This window comes from Saccoglossus kowalevskii, chromosome 2 (assembly GCF_978046115.1).
Source record: "Saccoglossus kowalevskii chromosome 2, keSacKowa6.1, whole genome shotgun sequence".
NCBI lineage: Eukaryota > Metazoa > Hemichordata > Enteropneusta > Harrimaniidae > Saccoglossus > Saccoglossus kowalevskii.
The window spans coordinates 21,167,292-21,179,314 of record NC_140642.1 but is presented as its reverse complement, the minus strand read 5'-3'; the positions used below and the strand labels follow the sequence as shown (position 1 = coordinate 21,179,314).

General features: G+C 37.9%; 1 protein-coding gene across 1 annotated transcript; it reads left to right on the top strand.

Annotated features, from left to right (window-relative positions):
• Positions 1-1,017: 1,017 nt before the first annotated feature.
• LOC100377806 (monocarboxylate transporter 3-like) lies at positions 1,018-9,761 on the top strand. The gene is made up of 6 exons (XM_078005937.2): positions 1,018-1,253; positions 5,549-5,845; positions 6,451-6,782; positions 8,823-9,048; positions 9,184-9,327; positions 9,482-9,761. The coding sequence occupies exons 1-6, from the start codon at positions 1,106-1,108 to the stop codon at positions 9,703-9,705; spliced, it is 1,371 nt and encodes a 456-aa protein (XP_077862063.2). The 5' UTR covers positions 1,018-1,105; the 3' UTR covers positions 9,706-9,761.
• Positions 9,762-12,023: the final 2,262 nt, after the last annotated feature.

The window sequence follows — 12,023 nt, the reverse complement described above, 5'->3', positions numbered from 1 at the left end:
GGTGTTGCTGCAGTTTATGCAGTTCTCTTAGTCGTGGTATACGTTGCGGCCGCAACGTAATATCAAAATAGCTTAAGCGGCCAATAAGAGCTGCTAAACTGCAGCAAACCACGGTGGTGACCCAATACCGGGACCCAATACCACTCATATTTGCTCGGCGTTGAAGCGATTCAGTAGCGGAAATGCACTACTGCATTTCCATTGTTAAACCCTTAATTTCACCATGCATGCTAAGTCTGATGCAACGTATACGGTGCCAGTATACTATACCGGGAGAAAATAATATTTCTGATCATGCAAAGTGTTATGAGAACAAAATGGTGGCAATTTCAACTGAAGAAAAATAAAAATGTACAGATTAGACACTGCGAAAAGGAATTGCACTGCGCACACACTTCCAACCATCACCCTCTTATTTCAAATGTTTGACCCCTAATCGTCAACAGTTTATATTTTGTTCAAAAAAAAATAAATACTGAGAAAATTCAGTCTGTGTCTTCTATTTTGTAAATCGCCCCCCCCTCCTTGCTTTTATTATTTTACAGTGACGTCAAACAAAGAATCTCTAAGGCATGTTTTTTTTTTTTTTTTTTTGTTTGTTTTTTTTTTTTTTGCATTTGACGAGTTTTCTTTCACGTTCAAATGTAAAAATGAGAACAATGTGCAGCATTTACATTGTTTTATCATGTCTACCCTAATTAAAACCAAACTCGTGGTAGTTCCGATGCTCTGACGTTATTCTTTTGTTTGTTTCAGCCTCCCATGCGTCGTTTCAAGTTTTGGAAAACCCGGAGACATATGTCATTTACGACGAGAATTGTGCAATACTAGTGGTTTGATGCCGTAAATCCCCTAAATATCCGCTTTTTGAAATAGTCACCTGATACGCAGGCATTCAATAGCGTCAAAGAAACGCCCCGCAGTGACCTTGTTGGGCAGTCGACGTCACATGACCTACTTAATATGTTAAACAGTTGAGTCAGCTGGCTTTCAGCTGATTGTCAAAGGATCAGTTCGTTTACTGTGGACGCCGCAGCTAATAGCAGCCGACAACGGGCACCAGCAACAACAGTTTCGCGTCGGGCAAAAGTCAAATGAGCGAACCATGGTGCTGGTGAAAAACCGTTGGGGGTGGGTTGTGGCTTTCACTACGTTTGTTGTTTGTATACCGATTACGGGTATTCTTAGCGCATTTGGAATTATATTCGTGAAACTACAAGGGGAATATCCCGAAATCACCGATCTCGAAACAGGTCAGTCATTTGAATTTGCCTATCGCATTGTATGTTAATGTATTTACGTGTTTATTGTGCTATGCTGGTAAAAAGAATTGATGTTGTGACTAAAGTACGCTTGCTTGTCACGTTTTCGCCCTGGCCCTGTTATTAATTTAATGTCGGCTACATTGTCGGGTGTGTGAATCTAAAAAAAAACAAAACAGCTGTTGCCTTTATGAATATTCCGAAGACTAAAAAAAAACTGTTGTTTTTCTTTGCAACGCGATAATGAATAGACTCAAGGGCAAATTTAAAGGTCTGTTAAAGTTACTGAAAAGTTAGATCCTCGCATCTACACAATTGTAAGCACTTCGTTTGTTTTTCCCAAATTGTAAAATTAACCGTCGATCACTATTATAACTGTTACGTTTATGTTAACGTTAACAGTTCGATATCTCTGTTAAATAAACTAACTTGTCTTTGTTTCCAGTCACAAGGTCAGTATTGAAAAAGTAATGCCAAATTCAAGTTGAAATTCTGCCTCAGCGCTTCATCGAAGTATCCTTATCTATTGATTGACGTGTCCTCGTTTTATCGGCAGATAATATTATTTGACCCGGCACTTTACTTTGAACGATTTAAATGTAACACACACGTATTTAGATAAGGGAGTGATTGAGAATTAAATGAGCGACTACAGAGCGTTGTCTTAATTAGAATGACCTCGTCGAGTTTAGGGAAACACCATGAAGCCATAAATATATAAATATCGCCGATGCTGAAAGTTGTGCAATAGTTTATCGTCATTGCGCAATGGAAGACCAGGGGTTGCATTTCAGTTCAAACGGAGACAAACGAACAACTCGAGATTAGTTTACCCCCGTGCTTGGGTTTGTACCGATTCGTTTCTTCTTTGTTCAAGTATGGTTCTCCCTTAACCTCGAGTAACAAATGTATGAGAGCTTTGGCCGAGACGTCTAAAAAAACACTCGCCCATTCATTCAGTCAGTCAAACAATAAACAGTGAACCATTGAATGGAATTAGGGTAACTCCCACGAGATGATGCAACTTTCGATTAACAGTGCTGGAGACGTGTTGCCATGTAAATATATGCTTACTAAACTATTGTTAACATCAGGCCACTAGTGATCTGACCATAAAGTTAGCTCATGGCTTGAGGTGAAGTGTTTATGAACTTATGGACACGCCATATTTTCTCGACGTTGGAGCGATTTATTTTCATTGTTAAGCCTTTCATTATTTAAATTTCGATTTCATCATGCACGTTGAGTCTGATGCAATGTATACGATGCGAGTATATATTTAGTACGTGTACAGATATGTGTCGTACATGCATAAATATTATATACAAAAATATCAAAATATTCCCGGCATAAAACAATCGTTGTGACGTATTGGGTTCGACATGGTCTCATGCGACTCATATAACGCGTGGAAACTAATATGTTCGTTTTCACATTTTCTTCCGCGTCTGACAAAAGTTGTCTTATCACGTCCCTTCTTGGGATTGTAGCTAGGTAAATGAACTGTTAGCTTTAGGACGAACTCTGTTATTGTTTGAATATGTATGCGATATTGAATCCTTAAAAATAAATACATGTAATATACATGCCTACATTGTCAAAGGGCGGTGGTCGTCACGCGGCGCGTGTTCGATTCTCATGTAAATAAACAATGTATTTTACACGCGTTGTATACGTCGCTATTAGTCCCATATCGATCAGGACGCGGCGCGATGACCACCTCCCTTCAACACTGCGAGCGACCATGCACAGGCGACCTTTACGTTTTTAGGTCAATATTAGAATAATCTGTACTAGTAGGAATATTAGTATTTTTACAAGAGGATGCGACGCGACGAACGTACGACGGCTCTTAAATACTAGTACTGATTATTTCATATGACATGGAACGTAAACAATTTGTGTGCTGTAAATACGCAATGGTATGCTGATATAATAAACCAATGCGTTAGTTATACACTGTACTGGTATTTTTCAAAGTTGTTATTGAAAATACAATGCATTTCACTGTATTGTGTGTAATTTATTTTCGCAGTTGCATGCGGAATTTGAGGAATAATGATGCGTTTTCACGGAATATTATTTTTGCTGTTTTAAACTTGCAAGGAAAAGAGGGGTGTTACAGAATTTTTAAATGCCCTTCCTCGTAAACAAATATGAGGTGCTCCCTCGGGATAAATAGTTAAACAAAAACATAAATAAAAGAAAAAAATAAATAAAGAAAGAAAGGGAAATTTGTTGATTATGAAATGTAACGACTCGGAATTAGAAACTGTTCACTTGAAGTCGAAATTGACTTTCATTTCACATCTCGTAACCCTGACCTCAAAGAGGACGTATCGTGTTGATTACGCGGAGGGAGTCACGTGAATCACTGTGTCGATTACAATACAATTACCGGAAGTAATACGTTGGGTGTGCTATATAATTTTAATATTATAATTTTTTTTTAGTAATAAAGATGGATAACGTTGTAATGTAGGATTAAACTGGGCCCTGGGAATGTTCTGATTCTTTCTCCCTTATGACTTCGTTCGAGGGATGTAGTAATACTATAATATTTCCTCTTTACAAACGTAAGGCAGCATACTCAAATCGACGGCCATGGTCGTAATTTTAAGGCATGGTGTCGCTACTGGTACTCTTTTATTGGATCCATATAGAAACAGTTAATTGCCAATCGTTTCTCTTCTCGACATTCCTTCCATACTTTGGAAACACGGTTTATAGCTAGGTTATAACCTTGTTTGTAGCTATATTACAATGGCGAATTGCGCTATACCGAATTGGGTAGATAACATGGAAATTGAATTATCTTCGTTAACGGTTTAATTGCAATTCATCGCATTGTTATTTAAAACGTAGGTCACTTCCACAAGTGTCGACCTATAGAAACCTGGTTTGTAAATCTCCCCTAAATGAGGCGTTTATTGTCTTTCTTCAGACAAGTTGTAACGGACTTAATTGAAACGTGTTGCTGTTATTCACACAGGATCGTTACCAATTGTACACGTACGACATTGTTCACACAGAAATGGATTCAGTTTTATTTATTCACTGAGTAAGAGGGCTATAGTAATTACGTAACATATTCCTTGACACGCATTTCTTTGACTTACCCTCCCCCCGATTAAAACTCACTATAAATGGTCCGAGGTTAAGACTGAGTATTGTGGGGGGGGGGACTATGAGTACGTCCGTAAAATGTAAATAACAAAATTACCTGGAAATCAGTTTGTTTACCATAAGCTACTCACGCCAAATATCACGTGACGGCAATATCACTACACTACTCTACACTACACTACACTAACAGTCAGCTGGCGCACAAATGATAAAATAGTTGCGATATTTACTATATGGGCCGCCATCTAGTAAATATCGCATTTATTGTCTTATCACTTGTGCGCCAGCTGACTGTGACTACACTACACTACACTACACTACACTACACTACACTACACTACACTACACTACACTACACTACACTACACTACACTACACTACGCTACACTGCACTGCACTGCGCTATGCTATGCTACACTGCACTACACTACACTACACTACACTACACTACACTACACTACACTACACTACACTACACTACACTACACTACACTACACTACACTACACTACACTACACTACACTACACGAGAAATACTACACCACTACCATATTATACAGCCGTTCACGACACTGTCTATACGTCACTGAAATATGTGTTACAGAGGTACTATCACTGTGTCAGCCTTGTTCGCATCGTCCAATAAATTTAAATAGAATCACGCCTTACGCTTTATGAACGGAGTTCGGACATGTCGAGTCTGGAGTCATCCACATGCATTCTTTTGATTAATCACGATGAGACCTTTGAAATACTGGCAACACGTATACTGTGTGAACAAGTGGGTCGCTTTGTTAATGGATATCACCACTCCATGTCATACGCTTTCTTTACGCCACTTTGCATAAATTTGAAGTCACGCCATCTTCTGCTTAGAAAGTGGGCGTTTTGTTAACATTATGTATGATATTTCCTGCTTTTGTTGTCGAGCTGTTCGTAAGATCCAGGCAGCTTGGATCACAGTATCACATACGTATGTGGATTGGTTTAGTTTACATCGATGTTCCCAGTATACTAACCAATAGTAAAATAAAAATAAACTTGGCAGTGTGTATAGAGTTATGTCAAACTTGTTCACTGGGAGATGTCCATGTCGTGCTAGAAATGCCATGGTGCCTTCTAATTTGTGTACATTAATTACCTCGTTGTTCTCTCTGTAGGATGGATCGGTTCCATGGCATTTGGAATGTTCTTCTTCGCCTCACCTATATCTACGGGACTTTTTAAACGATTTGGACACAGAAAGGTGTCCTTTATCGGCGTGTTTTTCGTGTCTGTCGGTCTACTAGGGTCTTCTTTCGTGCCGCATCCGAGGATGCTTTTCTTGACGTATAGTATACTTTTCGGAGTTGGCGCTAACTTCGTGGACAATGCCTCGTTGAACTTAATAGGTCAATACTTCCCTAGGAAAAACAGTGCAAGGGCGACCTGTTTTGCTACATTGGGTTGGAGTGTTGGTGAGTATAATTCTTAATTTGGATCACACATTTACAATGATTTTCGTAAAACACATACTGCAATATTAAAAACTTTAAAATCCATTTGTTTGACTCGTGGCTTGGTCAAAATAATAGGCTATGACCTGTCGTCGAATAAACGTTTTTTTTTCCGGCAGTAAATGCAGTAGCATTCAAGTTCGTTCAATGAAATAATAAATCAGGCTAGTGCCTCGGATTTACCTTTACGTTTGGTAATTCAAAATTGGAGTTCGCTTTTATTTTTATTATTTAATCGAATGAATACCGTATGTTTATTCTACAATAGCACATGAGCTTGTGATAACAAACGATTATATTCAAACAAAACTCAAAGTTGGAAAAAAGGGTAGCGCTAGTTAGAAAGCATTACCTGCCATACCATACTATTTTAGAATAAAATACATGTACAAGCAGAAGTGAATTACAATGGCTACGTTTCAAAATGCACGGAGTAAAAAATACGATGTTTATACTTTTCCAATCATGAAAATTAAACCCTCATGACCAGCTTCATGGTTAGTATATATATTTTACCAATGAGACAACATGACCAAAGCATGTTTTTTATTTCTTTTGTTATTTAGGGTCATTAGCTTTAAATCCCAGTGTCGAAGCTCTGTGCGAATCCGTAGGATGGCGGAATACTTTCCGTATACTCAGTGGACTTATGTTCGTCATCGGAATATCGTGTGTGGTAACATTCGCTCCCGCGCCTGTCGAGAGGCACTGGAAAAGTGTCGAGGCGAATCTCGAAAGGAAAAAGCAAGCTGAACATGCTTCAAGGACTGAACAGAAGCAGACAGTACTTGTTTATTTGAAGACATTCAAGAAGACTTTTCAAGCCCCGGGAATTATACTTTGGTTTATTGGAAACGTACTTTTGAACTTATCACTGATATTTCCTTTTATAAATATGGTAAGTTGACGGATGTAACATGCGACTGTACTTGTCTGTTACAATCTAGCAGATAGTATTACAGCAACCCTCTGCGTTGGTTGGAATACACCAGGTGTTTGTGACGTTTCGGCCAACGTACAAAAGTATGACCATTGTTTTTCATGATTCTCACTAGGATAAATATATCACTGTGACATATTGAAGTATCTGCTGTACTGATATCGTTTAAAGCCCGATAATATTGTACATTGTTAACTATTTCTCTCAGTAATGTTGATCTGATACGTACGTTTTCTGTGAGATTAGACTTCTAGCAAAACACCGTTCACACCATTTTGTCTCCATTTTTAGCTCCGCTGTTGACTTTGTCCGGTGTCGTCCGTCTTCCGTGTCAACTTTTTTACTTTTTAGACTTCTTTCTTGAAAACTTCAATTCGTATTGCTTTGATACTTGGTGTATATGTACCCCAGGTAGACCTCTCGACGATTGTCGAACGACCTTTAAACGGGAACTGTTTTAGTAGACTTGCATTACAGTCTCTTGTTTGTTTGTTTTTTCAATAAAATAATAAATATTATATGAGTGTATAAATTTCGAAAGCCCGGTTATCACGAAACAAACAAGACTTCGCGCTCACCCTGCTTTCGCGGCAACCCGGCCAGTTTCACCATAAACCACCAATAAACAAACAAAAGACTGTATGCAAGTTGAATTTTAGCAGTAATGATCATGATTACACACCCCTTTTCCGTTTTAATTATCAGTTGGTGCACCTAAATCCCGAAGGCTACTAAATCAGAACAACACTAATGTACTGGTTTATATTTCACTAATTTCAATGATGAGTAAAAATTAAAATAAATTCCACGTGTGTGAAACTCATTGTTTCCTTGCCAAGTTCATGAACTTAAACCCGAATGAAATAGCTCAAAACAATAAAATTAAATTCCAGTGAAAAATAAATTGTTTTAAAGATTGATTTCTTTACGCCTACATTTCATACAGATAGTTTATGTTTAGTCAGACAGTCGGCGGGAGATAGGGGGGATTTTAAGGATGACATTCTATTAGATCCCATAGCAACGTACGTAGATGTTCGTTCGGTACCATTGTTTTTCATCAACTAGTATTTTTTTAGATAGACGCGAAGTACTTGACTCATACCAATAATCCAAAGTACACTCAGCACATATTTTTGACGTTAGAGTTCATAGATGTGTACAATTTTCGGTTAAAAACTAGATCCCTTCCCATCTCTGATTAAACTTCACCTCCGTCATGTCTTGAACTTCATGACAGTGCTGATTCTTTGCTTGATTGGTGCAATTAAAGCGTAACTTCGATCACGCCATACTTGCTGTTGTCACTCAAGCATGTTGAAAGAGTTTATATATTGCTCTTGCTCGGCAAATCTACCTTAAACGGTCAAGAGTTCATCGTTGCTGACGTCTATATTAGTGTTTCGTTTGGTCTCTAGGTGACCGAGGAGTATATCTCCGGGCTCATCAACAACTGCATCAACACGACCAATCTTCAACATTAAAGGGTGGCGGTCGTCGCGCCGCGTCCTGTTGTATATGGACTTATAGCGACGTACACAACGCGTGTAAAATACATTGTTTGTTTACGTGAAATTCGAACATGCGCTGCGCGACGACCACCGCCCTTTAATGGATTCCTTCATTTTGTCGGTCCCCTGGAAAGGTACTAGCATGGAAAATTGGTATCGGTGTGCCACCAGAACCTCAAGATTCTTAGCTCTCTCCATATAGCTCAAAATGCGAAATGCGACATACCTTTTTTTTTGGGGGGGGGATACAATAAATGTACATCCTTGGCAGACTATGGTTCTTTACATTTAGTATAAATGTTGTGCTATGATTTTCACCTTTCTAGCAGACGTGACGTGTTTTGTATATTTTCAGTCAAGATCAAGAAACGGGTTTTAGAATTGAAAAAGGCAATTTTCAACAATAGACCTAATATATGCAGACATTTTAGACTCCTAAACAAGGCCCTATTCGGCAGAAACTAATTTGTTTATATTACATTCACAGGTAAAATTTATGACAACTATTGGAATTCCCGAGTCACGTGGTGCATTGGTACTTACTGCAATGGGAATAACCGATTTGATTGGTCGTACTGGTTCTGCCTTATTCGGAGATCGACTGCCGTTTCACGTGGTCTACATATATCCTCTCTCAACGGCGGTGATGGCGCTCGGCATCTTTAGCTTGCTCTTCATTTCGTCTTTCGTTGGAATGGTAATTTTCGCATCAGGTAAGTCATTATTCTGAGTTACCACTTTCTCTTCCAACAAATATGGATAGCGGCCATTTACAATCATGTCCAAGATCCTCTCCCCTATAACCATATACAAATTTACCCAACTACATTTGCATTTTTATACTCCAGGGTTCGGGTTGGTTATGGGCATTGTAAACTCCATGTTATTTAAAGCCTGTATGGATATATTCGGCATGGAACTTTTAGCAGAAGCGTGGACAGTAACTCTGGTAGCCGCTGGATTCGGAATCATGGTCGGTCCATCAATAGCAGGTAAGTCCTAGTCTTTAATCTGCCTAGTCCAGACAAACAGCTAGATTTGGAAAGTAGACTAATGGACTTTATCAATTGTTACATATTATTTTAGCTGTTATATTGTGCCAAGTATTGCATTCATCCAACTATTAAATCGTTTTTATCGACCTAGGTACAACCTATGATCTGACAAGGAGTTTCACATTGGCGTTCTACATAGGAGGCGGTCTTTGCGCCCTGGGTGCTGTCCTGCTTATAATTATTCCTTTTGTTCAGAAGCGGAAACACTGGAACCCCAAATCCTTGGCCGTGACAACGAGCTCTACCGATGTGTCCATGCTCACCGACGACTCCGGCGAAATGTACTTGATAGAAGCTCACGTCACCACTATATGAACATGTACATCTCATGTTCGTTATTTTCTTTGTTTATTATTAAAAAAAAATCAAAAACAACCATGTGCATCCGCGCAATCAGTTGTTTGTGATGCGCTGTTGATTTATTAAAAAAAAACTCTTTCTCAAGCCAAAGGTCACTTAATATATTTGTGTAGCACAGACTACGGGGGAAAATTATCTTTATATCTGAAAACAAAATGACTGCCATTAAATATATTACATAAGTGCGCCTTGTAATAATTCCTGTTGCTTGGGATAATACGTCTGATTGTTTCCACCAAAGACTCGGCCTTCGGTGCAGATGAGAGCTCAGATAAACGCCCCGTGACTCGGTAACCGTGGGGGGCTATTTTGAAAATATAGAAATACTGGTCTAGCTGCGGGAGAATGAGAGAACTCGTCACCCACACTGGAAGTCTTTATCACCTCATTTTATAACTCAGGGTGGCGTTAACTCAAATAAGTATAATATTATATTCGTATATTTAGTCTTTCAAAGTTTTAGTGGGCCGATAACATTTTTACTAATATATATATTGCCCTTTTGTGAAATCATGATTTCAAATTGCTCATTTGTGCTCGCAAACAAGGCGGAGTCTCAGGATTAAGTATATTTGTGCAAGAGTTTGATTATATTAATCTATGATATTTGATTAAATCATTGCTAATTGATCCATTTACCAGTATGTGCATAAGCGTGGTATATTTAGACTGTATTCCTTGTTCAATAATATGTCTATGGTATTTAAAAAAAACACACCACATGAACCAGTATTCAAGTTTATTTTATTCGGTTATATTTTTGTATTTTTCATTGTGTTGTATGTGTACCACTGTCTCAGTCGACTACATTATGATCTGGTCATACGTCATAGTTCTTTGTCTATCATCAATTTTACCACGTGGTTTACTGTCACGTGTCAAGTCCAAAACACAGATTTATATATTGTGTTTGCAATAATTGTCAGATATCGTGATGAACAGGTGCGTTTTGATTTCGCTATAATGGAATCGCCTGTTAAGGTCAGAGGTCACAATTCATTGCTTGTTAATTTTTTTCATTTACATGTTTACATAGCTTTATATGTCATACTTTAGTTAAACATTATTTAAAGAAAAATATTGTAAAATTTTGTTTTTAGCAATGCTCGGAACTAGGGTTACTACCCAACCGGTAGCATTGCAATATAATTGTGCAAACAGAATAACTATGTTGATAGATGAAATGATATTGTTCTTTGTAAGCAAAACAGCGAGCTATATTGAAATACTGTTGGCTATGTTGCTGTTTCGTTAACAGTAATAGGACAGAACGTATAGCGCTGGCAAATGATTCCTTGACCGAATACCCTGATTTTATAACTCTGAGTGTATGTTGCATAATTTTGTCACCTTTTACAAAAATAATTCTCGTGATTTATTTTTAATTTAACAAATATTCAATTACAATTTATTGAGACGATTTCGTGTGTGTAAACGAAATTATTCGTTTTACTTAAAGTCATTCTTGGTCGATCTTAGCTAGAGTCGTATAAACGTGTTACTACATTGGATATTCGGTAGATAGTATTGTGTAAGGTAAATTACACAATTTATTCTGTACCCTATGAGTACGTGTTTATTCTCTTGGCTCGTATATCCATCTGTGCTTTTGCACAGAGAGTTGAAATACCTTATAAATGAATTTTAAATAAAGAATAAATACAAAACTTATATTTGTCTTTTTCTTTGCCTACCGCCCATTTTCAAATTACTGGTATCATATATCCCCATGCTATTATGTAACACGACACTTATCGGTAACTGTAATTTATGTGGTGTTTATGACATTATGCAAATTTTAATCTTTGGTTATTTACCTCTACATAAATTTTAATATTTTTGTAATGTGGAGGTCAATGTGTACCATAGTGAATTGCATCAAGCCCCAACTGATCACGACGTTTTTATTTATTTTAGGTTGTTGCGAAAACAATCGTAATACAATAAACATATACTAGTATGCAACTTCATGATATCTATGAAACGAACAAATACACGAATATATCGCATAAATATGCAAAGGACTCAACACAAGCATCGTATATGAATTGAGGCGCTCTCATCACTATTGAAACGTGAGCAATACAACTTGAATTCCATCTGCTTTGTATGTTATCAGGTTATTCTGACAAAGGTGGTATTTACCATTTAATACAGGGAGGGAAATCTATACCCTCGTAGGCTCGTTACAACCCCAGTCACTGTCACATTGACCCACATATTGTGGTGGTCGTCGCGCAGTGCTTGTTTGAATTTCATGGAAACAATGTATT

Excerpts from the sequence above, each read along its gene's own strand:
- LOC100377806 (XM_078005937.2), top strand. The coding sequence starts at position 1,106 with ATGGTGCTGGTGAAAAACCGTTGGGGGTGGGTTGTGGCTTTCACTACG. Across the intron at positions 5,846-6,450 it reads TACATTGGGTTGGAGTGTTG|GGTCATTAGCTTTAAATCCC; the intron begins GTGAGTATAATT and ends TTTGTTATTTAG. Across the intron at positions 9,328-9,481 it reads GGTCGGTCCATCAATAGCAG|GTACAACCTATGATCTGACA; the intron begins GTAAGTCCTAGT and ends TTATCGACCTAG.